This window comes from Physeter macrocephalus, chromosome 20 (genome assembly GCF_002837175.3).
Source record: "Physeter macrocephalus isolate SW-GA chromosome 20, ASM283717v5, whole genome shotgun sequence".
Classification (NCBI taxonomy): domain Eukaryota; kingdom Metazoa; phylum Chordata; class Mammalia; order Artiodactyla; family Physeteridae; genus Physeter; species Physeter macrocephalus.
This window is the reverse complement of record NC_041233.1, coordinates 85,243,579-85,258,909: the sequence shown is the minus strand read 5'-3', so window position 1 is coordinate 85,258,909 and position 15,331 is coordinate 85,243,579. Positions and strand designations below refer to the sequence as shown.

At 36.6% G+C, this 15,331-nt stretch overlaps 1 protein-coding gene across 24 annotated transcripts in view; it reads left to right on the top strand.

The window, feature by feature from the left end:
- The window catches only part of PSD3 (pleckstrin and Sec7 domain containing 3), a 706,021-nt gene that overhangs the window by 591,066 nt on the left and 99,624 nt on the right, over window positions 1-15,331 (top strand). For all 24 annotated transcript variants that reach the window (XM_055081025.1, XM_055081023.1, XM_055081027.1 and 21 more), the window contains one exon: window positions 12,450-12,643. In XM_055081025.1, coding sequence (XP_054937000.1) covers window positions 12,450-12,643 — 194 coding nt within the window. The remainder of the gene's footprint in view (window positions 1-12,449; window positions 12,644-15,331) is intronic.

Below are 15,331 nucleotides of genomic sequence, written 5' to 3'. Positions count from 1 at the left end.
CCTTATAAAAAGAAACAAAATTGAGATATTTGTAGTGAGGTGGATGGACCTAGAGTCTGTCATACAGAGTGAAGTAAGTCAGAAAGAGAAAAACAAATACCGTATGCTAACACATATATTTGTAATCTAAGAAAAAAAAAAGATCATGAAGGACCTAGGGGTAAGACGGGAATAAAGACACAGAACTACTAGAGAATGGACTTGAGGATATGGGGAGGGGGAAGGGTAAGGTGTGACAAAGTGAGAGAATGGCATGGACATATATACACTACCAAACGTAAAATAGATAGCTAGTGGGAAGCAGCCGCATAGCATAGTGAGATCTGCTCAGTGGTTTGTGACCACCTAGAGGGGTGGGATAGGGAGGGCGGGAGGGAGGGAGAACCAAGAGAGAAGAGATATGGGAACATATGTATATGTATAACTGATTCACTTTGTTATAAAGCAGAAACTAACACACCATTGTAAGACAATTATACTCCAATAAAGATGTTAAGAAAAAAAGCATGTAAATGGAAAGTTTTTAATTGATGGTGGAGTTATAAAAATAACATATACATACAACTGCGTAAAACCTAATGGTGTCATTATAGAGAGCTTTAAAGGTCTTTCAAAAAAAAAAAAAGACAAGGATGTCCACTCTTGCCACTATTATTCAGCATCGTTTTGGAAGTTTTAGCCACAGCAATCAGAGAAGAAAAAGAAATAAAAGGAATCCAAGTTGGAAAAGAAAAAGTAAAGGTGTCAATGTTTGCAGATGACATGATACTATACATAGAGAATCCTAAAGATGCCACCAGAAAACTACTAAAACTAATCAATGAATTTGTTAAAGTAGCAGGATACAAAATTAATGAACAGAAATCTCTTGCATTCTTGTACACTAACGATCAAAATTCTGAAAGAGAAATTAAGGAAACACTCCCATTTACCACTGCAACAAAAAGAATAAAATACCTAGGAATAAACCTACATAAAAGGACAAAAGACCTATATCCAGAAATCTATAAGACACTGATGAAGGAAGTTAAAGTTGATACAAACAGATGGAGAAATATACCATGTTCTTGGACTGGAAGAATCAACATTGTGAAAATGACTATAATGCCCAATGCAATCTACAGATTGAATGCAATCCCTATCAAACCACCAATGGCATTTTTCACAGAACTAGAACAAAAAATTTCACAATTTGTATGGAAACACAAAAGACCCTGAGTAGTCAAAGCAATCTTGAGAAAGAAAAATGGAGCTGGAGGAATCAGGCTCCTGGACTTCAGAATAAACTACAAAGCTACAATAATCAAGACAGTATGCGCCTCTCACTGTTGTGGCCTCTCCCATTGTGGAGCGCAGGCTCCGGACGCGCAGGCTCCACAGCCACGGCTCACGGGCCCAGGCGCTCCGCGGCATGTGGGATCTTCCCGGACCGTGGCACGAACCCATGTCCCCTGCATCGGCAGGCGAACTCTCAACCACTATGCCACCAGGGAAGCCCTGGTCAGCTTATTTTTGACAAAGGAGGCAAGAATATACAATGGAGGAAAGACAGCTTCTTCAGTAAGTGGTGCTGGGAAAACGGGACAGCAACATGTAAAAGAATGAAATTAGAACACTCCCTTAATTTCATACACAAAAATAAACTCCAGATGGATTAAAGAGCTAAATGTAAGGCCAGACACTATCAAACTCTTAGAGGAAAACATAGGCAGAACACTCTATGACATAAATCACAGTGAGAACCTTTTTGACCCACCTCCTAGAGAAATGGAAATAAAATCAAAAATAAACTAAAGGGACCTAATGAAACGTAAAAGGTTCTGCACAGCAAATGAAAACATAAACAAGACGAAAAGACAACCCTCAGAATGTGAGAAGGTATTTGCAAATGAAGCAACTGACAAAGGATTAATTCTCCAGAATTTACAAGCAGCTCATGAAGCTCAATATCAAATAAACAACCCAATCCAAATATGGGCAGAAGACCTAAATAGACATTTTTCCAAAGAAGATATACAGATTGTCAGAAACCCATAAAGGATGCTCAACATCACTAATCATTAGAGAAATGCAAATCAAAACTACAATGAGATATATCTCCTTACACCGTTTTGAATGGCCATCATCAAAAAATCTACAAACAATAAATGCTAGAGATGATGTGGGAAAAACGGAACTCTCTTGCACTGTCAGTGGGAATGTAAATTGATACAGCCACTATGGAGAACAGTATGGAGGTTCCTTAAAAAACTAAAAATAGAACTACCATATGACCCAGCAATCCCACTACTGCGCATATACCCTGAGAAAACCATAATTCAAAAAGAGTCATGTAGCCCAGTGTTCATTGCAGCTGTATTTACAATAGCCAGGACATGGAAGCAGGATAAGTGTCCGTTGACAGATGAATGGATGAATAGGATGTGGCACATATATACAATGGAATATTACTCAGCCATAAAAAGAAATGATGTTAGTTATTTGTAATGAGGTGCTTGAACTAGCGTCTGTCATACAGAGTGAGGTAACTCAGAAAGAGAAAAATAGTGTATGCTAACACATATATATGGAATCTTTAAAAAATTGTTCTGAAGAACCTAGAGGCAGGACAGGAATAAACATGCAAATGTAGAGAATGGACTTTAGGACATGGGGAGCGGGAAGGGTAAGTTGGTAAGAAGTGAGAGAGTGACATGGACATATGTACACTACCAAATGTAAAATAGATAGCTAGTGGGAAGCAGCCACATAGTAGAGGGAGATCAGCTTGGTGCTTTGTGATCACCTGGCTGGGTGGGGTAGGAAGTGTGGCAGGGAGATGCAAGAGGGAGGAGATGTGGGGATATATGTATATGTATAGCCGATTCACTTTGTTATAAAGCAGAAACTAACACACCATTGTAAGGGAATTATACTCCTATAAAGATGTTATGAAACAAATGAAGTAGAAATGAAGAAAACAATAGCAAAGATGCATAAAACTAAAATCCGGTTCTTTTAGGAGATAAACAAAATTGATAAACCTTTAGCCAGACTCATCAAGGTAAAAAGGGAGAAGACTCCAATCAACAGAGTTAGAAATGAAAAAGGAGAAGTTACAACTGACACTGCAGAAATACAAAGGATCATAAGAGACTACTACAAGCAACTATATGCCAATAAAATGGACAACCTGGAAGAAATGGACAAATTCTTAGAAAGGTATAAACTTCCAAGACTGAACCAGGAAGAAATAGAAAATATGAAGAGACCAAACAGAAGTAATGACATTGAAACTGTGATTAAAAATCTTCCAACAAACAAAAGTCCAGGACCAGATAGGTTCACAGGTGAATTCTATCAAACATTTAGAGAAGAGCTAACACCCATCCTTCTCAAACTGTTCCAAAAAATTGTAGTGGAAGGAACACTCCGAAACTCATTCTGCGAGGCCACCATCACCCTGTTACCACAACCAGACAAAGATACTACAAAAAAAGAAAATAACAGATCAATATCATTGATGAATATAGATGCAAAAATCCTCAACAAAATACTAGCAAAAAGAATTCAACACCACATTAAAAGGATGATACACCGTGATCAAGTGGGATTTATCCCAGGGATGCAAAGATTCTTCAATATATGCAAATCAATCAATGTGATACACCATCTTAACAAACTAAACAATAAAAAGCATATGATCATCACAATAGTTGCCGAAAAAGCTTTTGACAAAATTCAACACCGATTTATGATAAAAACTCTCCAGAAAGTGGGCATAGAGGGCACCTACCTCAACATAATAAAGGCCATATACGACAAACCCACAGCAAACATCATTCTCAATGGTGAACAACTGAAAGCATTTCCTGTAAGATCAGGAGCAATACAAGAATGTCCACCCTCGCCACTATTATTCAATATCGTTTTGGAAGTCCTAGCCTCAGCAGTCAGAGAAGAAAAAGAAATAAAATGAATACAAATTAAAAAAGAAGAAGGAAAGCTGTCACTGTTTGCAGATGACATGATACTATACAAAGAGAATCCTAACGATGCCACCAGAAAACTACTAGAGCTAATCAATGAATTTGGTAAAGTTGCAGGATACAAAATTAATGCACAGAAATCTCTTGCATTCCTATACACTAATGGTGAAAAATCAGAAAGAGAAATTAAGGTAACACTCCCATTTACCATTGCAACATAAGGAATAAAATACCTAGGAATAAACCTACCTAAGGAGGTAAAAGACCTGTACTCAGAAAACTATAAGACACTGATGAAAGAAATCAAAGATGACACAAACAGATGGAGATATATACCATGTTCTTGGAATGGAAGAATCAATATTGTGAAAATGACTATACTATCCAAAGCAGTCTACGGATTCAGTGCAATCCCTATCAAATTACCTATTGCATTTTGTACAGAACTAGCACAAGAAATCTTAAAATTTGAATGGAGACACAAAAGACCCCAAATAACGAAAGCAATCTTGAGGGAAAACACAGAGGTGGCGGAAGCCCTGATTTCAGATTATACTACAAAGCTATAGTAATCAAGACAATATGGTACTGGCACAAAAACAGAAATATAGATCAATGGAACAGGGTAGAAAGCCCAGAGATAAACCCACGCACCTATGGTCAACTGATCTATGACAAAGGAGGCAAGGATATATAGTCAAGAAAAGACAGCCTCTTCAATAACTGGTGCTGGGAAAACTGGACAGCTACATGTAAAAGAATGAAATTAGAACACTCCCTAACACCATACACAGAAATATTCTCCAAATGGATTAAAGACCTAAATGTAAGGCCAGACACTATAAAATTCTTAGAGGAAAACATAGGAAGAACACTCTTTGACATATATCACAGCAAGACCTTTTTTGACCTACCTCCTAGAGTAGTAGAAATAAAAACAAAAATAAACAAATGGGACCTAATGAAACTTCAAAGCTTTTGCATAGCAAAGGAAACTATAAACAAGATGAAAAGACAATGCTCAGAAAATATTTGCAAACAAATCAGTGGACAACAGATAATCTCCAAAATATGTAAATAGCTTCTGCAGCTCAACATTAAAAAAACAAACAACCCAATTAGAAAATGGGCAGAAGACCTAAATAGACATTTCTCTAAAGAACACATACAGCTGGCCAAGAGGCACATGAAAAGCTCAACATCACTAATTATTAAAGAAATGCAATTCAAAACTACAATGAGTTATCACCTCACAGCGTTTAGAATGGGCATCATCAGAAAATCTACAAACAACAAATGCTGGAGAGGGTGTGGAGAAAAAAGAACCCTGTTTCACTGTTGGTGGGAATGTAAATTGATACAACCACTATGGAGAACAGTATGGAGATTCCTTAAAAAACTAAAAATAGTACTACTATATGACCCACCAATCCCACTACTAGGCATATACCCTGAGAAAACCGTAAACCAAAAGGAGACATGTACCACAGTGTTCATTGCAGCAGTATTTACAATAGCCAGGTACTGGAAGCAACCTAAATGCCCATCGACAGATGAATGGATAAAGAAGATATGGTACATATATACAATGGAATATTACTCAGCCATAAAAAAGGAATGAAATTGGGTCATTTGTAGAGATGTGGATAGACCTAGAGCCTGTCATACAGGGTGAAGTAAGTCAGAAAGAGACAAACAAATATTGTATATTAACATATATACATGGAATCTGAAAAAAATGGTATAGACGAACTGGTTTGCAAGTTGGAAATAGAGACACAGATGTAGAGAACAAATGTATGGACACCAAGGTGGGAACTGGGTGGGGGGATGAATTGGGAGATTGGGATTGACATATATACACTAATATGTATAAAATAGTTAAGTAATAAGAACCTGCTGTATAAAATAAAATAATTTTTTTTTATAAAAAGCATTTGTTTTCCATTCTTTGTGGAATTCCAGTGAAACATAAGACTCCAGTGGACTTGTATGGTTCCTTATCTATCTTTTTTGTTTAGAAATAAAAGCACACCTGTCATAAGTAATAGGATATAGGAAATTCGTGATTTACAGTTGATCTTTAGAAAGAACAGAGAAATAGAAAGATTATCTGCTGATAGCACCAGAGCTTTTGTTGTTCTCAAAATGGACTGCATCTTAAGCTGTGGACTTTGACCACCCAGTGACTCATACATGATTACACAGTGGACAGATTAAAGAATGTTTTGGGGAATTTTGTAGGTTGTAAGATGTTAAGATGTCTGGAATCTTAGTAGAATATACTATTCTATTTAATGACACAATAAATAAAGTGAATTTCAGTGTAAGGTGACATGGTCATTTCATTAACCTTTGTAATTTGAAGAATACTTGTTTCACAGGATTGAATATTTTCAGCCCTCACTTATTGTCAGGCTTTTACTGAGCTGTACTTTGTTGAACGTTTCTCTGATTATTGTTCTTCTGTTTTTGTCTTTGGTTTTAATATGTCTTAGAATATACAAGCCTCTCTAACAACAGCCTTTCTAAAAGAAATGTGATGCATGCCACATATGTAATTTAAAATTTTTTAGTAGCTACATCATCAAAGTTTAAAAAAGGTAAAATTAATTTTATAAAGTATTTTTAACTTATCCCAGTATATCCAGAATATTATCATTTCAATATGTATTGGGTAGAAAAATGATTGGAATATTTTCCTTTTTTGTACTAAGTCTTTTGAAATGTGGTGTGTATTTTTTTTTTATTGTACATCTCAATTTGGACTACCCACATTTTAAGTTCTCAGTAGCCATAGGTAGCCAGGGGCTACCATATTAGACACTGTAACTGTACTTCTTTTGCCTGATGTTTATATAGAGAAAAATCATAATTTCATCCCCAAAACTCTGCAGAACATTTTAAACAAACCAGTATAGAGACTCAAAGAGGACTCAGATAAATTAGAAATGAAGTAGGAGACATTTAACTGATTCCACAGAAATACAAAGGATCATAAGAGACTGTTATATGACAACAAATTGGACAAAGTAGAAGAAAAGGATAAATTCTAGAAACATACAACCTACTAAGAGTGAATCATGGAAAAAAAAAAAACCAGGAAAACTGATGAGACCAATTACTAGTAATTACTTGAACAGGTATTTGATTACTGATTAAATAAACAAATAAAACAACAAATAAAAGTCCTAGACCAGATGGCTTCATTGGTGAATTCTAGCAAACATTCAAAGAAGAATGAATGCCAATCCTTAAACTATCCGTACAATGAAAAGGAGTGACTCTGCCAAACTCCTTCTACGAGGCCACCATCACCCCGATGGCAATGCTAGGTAAGGATACTTCAAGGAAGGAACATCAGAGGCCAGTAACACTGATGAACATAGATTTAAACAGTCCTCAACAACATACTAGCAAACAGAGTCCAACAGCACATTAAAAGCATCATACATCAAGATCAAGTGTGATTTATTCCAGGGATGCAGGGGTGGTTCAACATCTGTAAATCTATAAATGTGGTACACAATATAAAATCAATATACAAAAATCAGTTATATTTCCATATACCAACAATGAACTATTAGAAATTAAGAAAACAATCATTTTTACAATAACATCAAAAACAACAAAATACTTAGGAAAAAATTTGACCAAGGAGGTCAAAGGTCTATACACTGAAGTCTATAAAACATTGATTAAGAAATTGAAGAGGACACAAATGAAAAACATTCTGTGCTAATGGATTTGAATAATTAGTATTGTTAAATGTTCATAATACTCAAAGCAATCTAAAGATTCAGTGCAATCCTTATCAAAATTCCAACGGCATTTTTCACAGGAATAGAACAATGCTAAAATTTGCATGGAACCACAAAAGACCCCAAATAGCCAAAGCAGTCTTGAGAAAGAAGAACAAAGCTGGATGCATCACAATTCCTTTCAAACTATAAAATAATCAAAACAGTATGGTATTGACATAAAAACAGACACATAAGTCAGTGGAACCCAATGGCCCAGAAATTAACTCACACAAGGCAGCTAAGAATGTACAAGAGAAAGAATTGTCCCTTCAATAAATGGTGTTAGGAATATTGATATCTACACGCGAAAGAACAAAAGTAGACCTCATCTTACACCAAACACAAAAATCAACTCAAAATGGATTAAAGCCTTGAACATAAGACCTAAAACCATAAAACTAGAAGAAAACATAGGGAGGAAACTTCTTGACATTGTTCTTGACAGTGATTTTTTTGATTCGGCTGCAAAAGCAAAAATAAACAAGTGGGTCTAAGTTAAACTAAAAAGCTCTGCACAGCAAAGGAAACTGTAAACAAAATGAAAAGGCAACTATGGAGTAAGAGAAAATTTTTGCAAATCCTGTATCTGACAAGGGGTTAATATCCAAAATATACAGTGAATTCCCACAGTTCATTAACATAAAATCAAATAACTCAGTTTAAAAATTTGGAAAGGACCTAAGTAGACATTTTTTTCTAAAGAGACATAAAAGAGGTCAACAGGTATATGAAAAGGTGGTCAACATCACAAATCATGGAAATGCAAATCAAAACCACCTGAGATATCACCTCATACCTGTTAGGATGTCTATTATCAAAGAGACAAGAGGTTACAAGTGCTGGCAAGGATGTGAAGAAAAGGGAACCCTGGTGCACTGTTGGTGGAAATATAAAGTGGTACAGCTGCTATGCAAAACATTATGGATGTTCCGCAAAAACTTAAAAATAGAGCTACCATATGTTCCAGCGATCCTACTTTTGGATATATAGCCAAAGAAAAGAAATAATTATTTCAGAGATATCAGTACTCCTTTGTTCAGAGCAGCATCATTTACAATAGCCAAATACGGAAACAGCCTAAAGTCTGTCTGTGGATGAATGGATAAAGAAGATATGATACACACACACACACACACACACACACACACACACACACACTCACGGGTATACTATGCAGCCCTAAAATAAGAAAGAAATTCAGTCATTTTTGACAACATGGACGAACCTGGAGGGCATTATGCTAAGTGAAATAAATCAGATAAATACCATATGGAATCACTTATTTGTGGATTTTTTTAAAAAAATGTCTAACTTACTGAAGCAGTAGAAAATTGGTTGCCAGGGCATATGGTGTGGGGGAAATAGGGAGAGGTTGTTCAGAGGGTACAAACTTGCAGCTGCAAGACTAATAAGGTCTGAAAAAATAATGTAAAACATGGTGACTACAGTTGATAGCAGTGCATTGTATAACTGAAATTTACTAAGAGAGAAAAGCTTAAATTTCTTACCAAAAATAAATATATAAATAAATATGTGAGGTGTTGGATTTGTTAACTCGATGTTGGGGAACGTTTCATGATGTATGTGTATATCAAATCATCAGGCTGTACACTTAAAATACCTTACAATAAATAAATCAATTTTACCTCAGTAAAGCTGGAGGTGTGGGGTAGGGGAAAGTAGATGCATAAATAAACTAGTATGTCCACAAAATAAAATAGTACTCAGCAATGAAAGTGAACAAACTATTGATTCTCACAACAATATGGATGAATCTTGAATATGTTTTGCCAAGTAAAATAAACCATTTATGTGACATTTTGAGAATGACAAAACTATTGGGAAGGAAGGGAGACAAGTAGTTTCCAGGAATTGGTCAGGGAGAGGAATTGACTAAAAGAAGGCAGCAGAGGGAATTTGGGGGTGACAGAACTGTTCTGTTTGATATTGTGGTGGTACATACATGATGCATTATGTATTCCCATAGAATTGTACATCTGAAGGAGTACATTTTGTGTATGTACATTTCTTAAATATCAGCCACGGTATGGGGAATGCAAGATGTATTTCAGACTATACGAAATTAATTTGTTTTCCAAATGAATTGCATAACCGTTGTTATATATAACAAACAACCCATTGTTTACTTGGGTTGAACATATAAATAAATAAATATATTGTAGGTAAGAAAGCCAGGTTTCTCACTGTTGAAGAAGTACAAATAAGCAAAAGGCAAAGGCTGGAATGAATTTTGTCTTGCTGGCTTGGGTTGGAGATAACAGTATGAACTCATGGGAAGGGGAGGAAGGGATGGATAGCTGGATCATATATATATATGTATATATATGCAATATATATGTATTTCCCTAGGTGTGTCTGTTGAGAGGGCCTAGAGGCAGTGAGCACACCTAGCACCTGGATTTGGTTTCTAAATACCATTCTCCAATAAATAGAACTGGGACTCCTTGTAGAGTAGTTGCTTCCAGGGCTGAGACAAGGAAAATACAAGATGAGCTTGGAGGTAGCATCTTGTGGTACCTGAAAGAAAGGAAATACTTACAAAACAAAATGGAAAAAGGATGAGGCATGATGACAGGACACAGAAGCCTACTTGATAGAACTCCCAATGACCAAAGCTGGAAAAATTTGAACAACAAGTTAAATAATGGTAGTGTTTGATTATAATCCAAATAATAAAATAAATATCCATGTGTCCATACTTACAGAAGAATTCCAATGAGTAATGTAGAAGAAATTAGGGAAATTAAAAAAATCACCATTAGATCACTACAGTATAATTGTCTTAGAACCACAGATGAATGCTAAAATTAGTGGTCAGAAGTTTAAAGAGAAACAGGATATTTTCATAGTCACAAAATACCTCCCCCAAATCATTTGCAAAGGAAAGTAGTAACTTTACAGTATAGAAACTTGCCAGAAACCACCTTAACCAAGTGATCCAGGTGCATCTCACTAATAATAAAACACGTACCTCCTGATCTGGTGTACCGAGAGGGTGTAGCACCCCTGGTATCCTTCCCAAGAATGTATAACCTCAATCTAATGATGAGAAGACATCAAACAAACCTACAGAATCACTGGCTAGTACCTTCTAGCTCATGAAGGACAAGTAAAGGCTTAAAAGTTGTCACTGTCTGGAGGCGACTAAAGAGCCATGACAGCCAAGTGCACTGTGGGGTCATGGATAGGATTCTGGAAAAGAAAAAAACATTAGTGAAAAAAAAAATGGGTGAGATCTGAATAAAGTCTGAAGTTTACTTCTTAGTATTGTATTGTTAATTTCTTAATTTTGACACTTTTATTATGGTTCTATAAGATATTAACATTGCGGGTAATTCCCTGGAGGTCCAGTGGTTAGGACTCTGCACTTCCACTGCAGGGGGCCCGGGTTTGATCGGAACTAAGATCCCACATGCCACGTGACGCGGCCAAAAGAAAATAAAAGTTGTTTACATTGGAGAAACTGGATGATGAGCATAAGGGGCTCTGTACTATCTTTGCAAATCCAAAATTATCTAAAAATAAAATTAAAAGTAAGGTATAGTTGCCTGAGTTCAGTGTTATTTTCATATATCTCACAATTATTTATAAAATACCAATGGGGAAAATGTCTGTTTTACTCTGATAACCAAATGAACACTTCAGATGATTGTTAAGCTTGTGGTTTATTAAATATATTTTGGTGGTGGTTATTTTGGTTGAAGTTTTAATTAAAAGATTCAATATTCAAAGCTTAATAAACAATGAAACCAGAGATGATTCAGGACATTAAAACAGGAGAACTAAGACAAATCCTCTTATTCTGGTTATGTGTTTTCCAGCAGTATATCAGAGCTTATTAGCTTTCTTCTAACCTTCCCCTCTCTTTATTAGCTGAATGTGACCACCTCCTTCACACTTAATGTACATTATAAGCTCAGAGTTCAACCTTCCCTGCTTGAAGGAACGGGGATTCAAAAGAGGGGCTGGGCAATTAGGGGTTTTCTCGGTCAGTGGTAGGGTGCTCCAGACTTTAATGGTGATTGGGAAAGTAGTAGCTGTAAGATGCCAAAGCACTGTGCATGGCACCCCCATCCTAACCCATTGGTAGCTTTACCTGAGGTTTTGATATTAGAGATTACCTGGTTATTTGGCAGATATAGTCCAATATTGTTTACTAGACTTAATCTATACTTGTCGTATTCTGTATGCTTGGTACTATTCTAGGTCATGCAGAATTCAAAATCAAAATCATGATCTCTGCCAAAGAACTTGTACTTGTTTGAAAGAAGACAAACATGAAGGCTCTGTAGTAGGTGTAAAGACCAGAGGCTTTAGAGTTTTACAGTCATATCCTCACTGTTTCTTCCTTTAATTCCTAGGTCTGTGGTTGGCATATTTATTTAAACTTTGAGTCTATTTCCTTACCTGTGGTATAGGATACTAATATCAGTCTTACAAGAACTGTCATGGTCATTATTACCTGGCACACAGGAGATGTTTAGTGAACCGCAGTTCTTATCATGGTCATTGTTATTAAGACTGATAGACCATTAGAAAATATGATAGTTTATTACACCAAATAACTCTGTTCATTGAATATTGTGTTACTCACAATGTTCACATTGAATATTGTGTTACTCAACCTGTGTGTTCAATCTTTGTTTTATCCTTTTAGAGATGATGAAGAGAAAAAAAAGTCTCCATCAGAAGGTACTGATGAGAAGGCTAATGGAACACATCCAAAGACCATCAGCCGTATTGGGAGTACTACCAACCCATTCTTGGACATTCCTCATGACCCAAATGCTGCTGTGTACAAAAGTGGATTCTTGGCTCGGAAAATCCATGCAGATATGGATGGAAAGAAGAGTAAGCATCATTTGTTGACATTTTCTATTTCATTTATTTCGTCTTTAAGATAGGCTCAAAATTTAAAGTGAATTTATCTGAAGTAAAGTGAAGGGATAAAGAAAAATTGTATTATGTTTATTTAGAAAAGTATTATTGAAATTTGTAAAGCCTCTAACCCTAAATCTGAAATCCATTATGCACCTGATCTCCTGCAAGTAGAATTATAGAACTTCAGAATTGGAAGATTTCTTACAGACTATTCATTTCTAACCTCTTATTCATTTATTTATTCTTGCCTTCAACAAATAATTTTTAGTACCTGCTATGTGCTAGGCATAAAAAATACAGTAGTATATAGAATGGACAAGGGCCCTGTCTTCATGGAGTTTACATTTTCTGATGGTTGAAGGAAAGGTTGGATTTATAACACATAGAATGATAAATAGTGTGAGGTCCTTGAGACAAAGCAGGGAGGTTTAGAATTGAGATCCAAGCACATGTGGAATGCTGACCTCTGTGGAAGATGGACAGGTGCAGTGTAGGTGAGTGTGGTGTGCTTAGTCCTCGGAAATGGAAGGAGGCCCATGTGACAGGATTATCTGCTGACACATCATGTTGGAAGATTGAGTGGAATGGAGTCTGTTTCTATGTTTAGCATAGCCTTTGCAGAGTATGAAATAGCAATTGTATATAGTTGGATAGACTAAGATAGCTGTTAATGCATGAATTAACAGCTTTAATGCAGAATTAATGCAGAATTAGGCTATAGTGATAGATTATTTCTACCTACCTCCAGACACAGACATGCAGGGCTGGGATGGACAGTCCTGCTGTTTCCACCTGTGCTGGGCCCTTTTTTCTTAATGTATTAGCATATTCTGTTAGGGTACAATCAAGAGAAACGTTGTAACAGTGTAGCTTTACACTGACTTACAATGCTGAGCAAGCCTTGCTGTCCCCAGTTCTGTAGGAGTGCCCCACTGTGTTTCTGGGCACTCTGTACACTAGCCCACTAGGCTATGTCATTTTCTCTGTGTCAGCACTCCAGTGGCTGCAAGGGACAGTGAGTCTAACAGCTTGGGAGGAAAGGGCAAGGAGATGCCTCAAGATGAAGAATTGTCTCCAGGACATTTTTAGCATTTCTTTCTCTTTATTGTTTTTGCATATCATATTTATTCTTTTTTTAATTGAGGTATAATTGATTTACAATATTTTATTAGTCTCAGGTGTACAGCATAATGATTCAAAAATTTTATAGATTACACTCCATGTAGATCAAGTTATTATGAAATATTGGCTGTAATTCCCTGTGCTGTACAGTATATCCTTGTAGCTTGTTTATTTTATACATAGCAGTTTGTATCCCTTAATTCCCCACCCCTATTTTGCCTCTCCCCCTTCCCTCTCCCCACAGTAAACACTAGTTTGTTCTCTATATCTGTGAGTCTGTTTCTTTTTTGTAATATTCATTCATTTGTTTTATTTTTTAGAGTCTATGTATAAGTGATGAAACACAGTATTTGTCTTTCTCTGTCTGAGTTATTTCACTAAGCATAATACGCTCCAGGTCCATTCATGTTGCTGCAAATGGCAGAATTTCATTCTTTTTTATGGCTGAGTAATATTCCATTGTGTGTGTATACATTTATATATATCACATCTTCTTTATCCATTTATCTGTTGATGGACACCTAGGTTGCTTCCATATCTTGGCTGAAAAGTTAGCTGATAGCCTTCTGGGAGCTCCTTTGTAAGTAACTTGTTGCTTTTCCCTTGTTGCTTTTAATATTCTGTCTTTATTTTTAATTTTTGCCATTTTAATTACAATGTGTTGGTGTGGTCCTTTTGGGGTTTCAGACTCTCTGTGGATCTTCAACCAAGAAGTCTATTTCCTTTCCCAGGTTAGGGAAGTTTTCAGCTATTATATATTCAAATATGTTGTCTTCCACTTTCTGTCTTCTCCTTCTGGTACCCCTATAAGGTGAATGTTAGTACATTTGATGTTGTCCCAGAGGTCTCTTGAACTGTCCTCATTGCTTTTTATTCTTTTTTCTTGTTTTGCTCAGCAGCAGCGATTCCCACTGCTCTGTCTTCCAGCTCGCTCATCCGTTCCTCTGTATCATTTAATCTACTGTTGATTCCTTCTAGTGTATTTTTTCATTTCAGTTATTGTATTCTTTATCTCTGTTTGGTTGCTCTTTATAGTTTCTAACTCTTTATTAAAAACTTCTAATTTCTCACTCTGTTCATCCATTCTTCTCCCAAGTTCTTTGATCATCTTTATGATCATTACCCTGAACTCTTTCTCAGGTAGGTTGCCTGTCTCCACTTTGCTTAGTTCTCCTTCTGGGGTTTTATCTTGTTCCTTTCTTTGGAACATGGTCCTCTGTCACCTCATTTTGCCTTATTTGCTGGTTTCATTTCTGTGTATCTAAGTTGGTTACATTTCCTGACCTTGGAGAAGTGGCCTTCTGTAGGAGACATCCTGTGTGTCCTGGCAGCGCACTCCCCTCTGGTCACCAAGGCTGGATGCTCTAGGGGTGCCCCCTCTGTGGACTGTGGGTCCCCCTGTTGTGGTGGGCTGACTGGTGTGGGCAGTCTCGTAGGCATGGCTGGCCCCTGGTCTGGCTGCTGGCCAGGCCCTCCTTGTGTAGAGGTTGCTGGTCACTGGTTGGTAGAATCCCCCTCCTGGAAGCTCTGATCGCT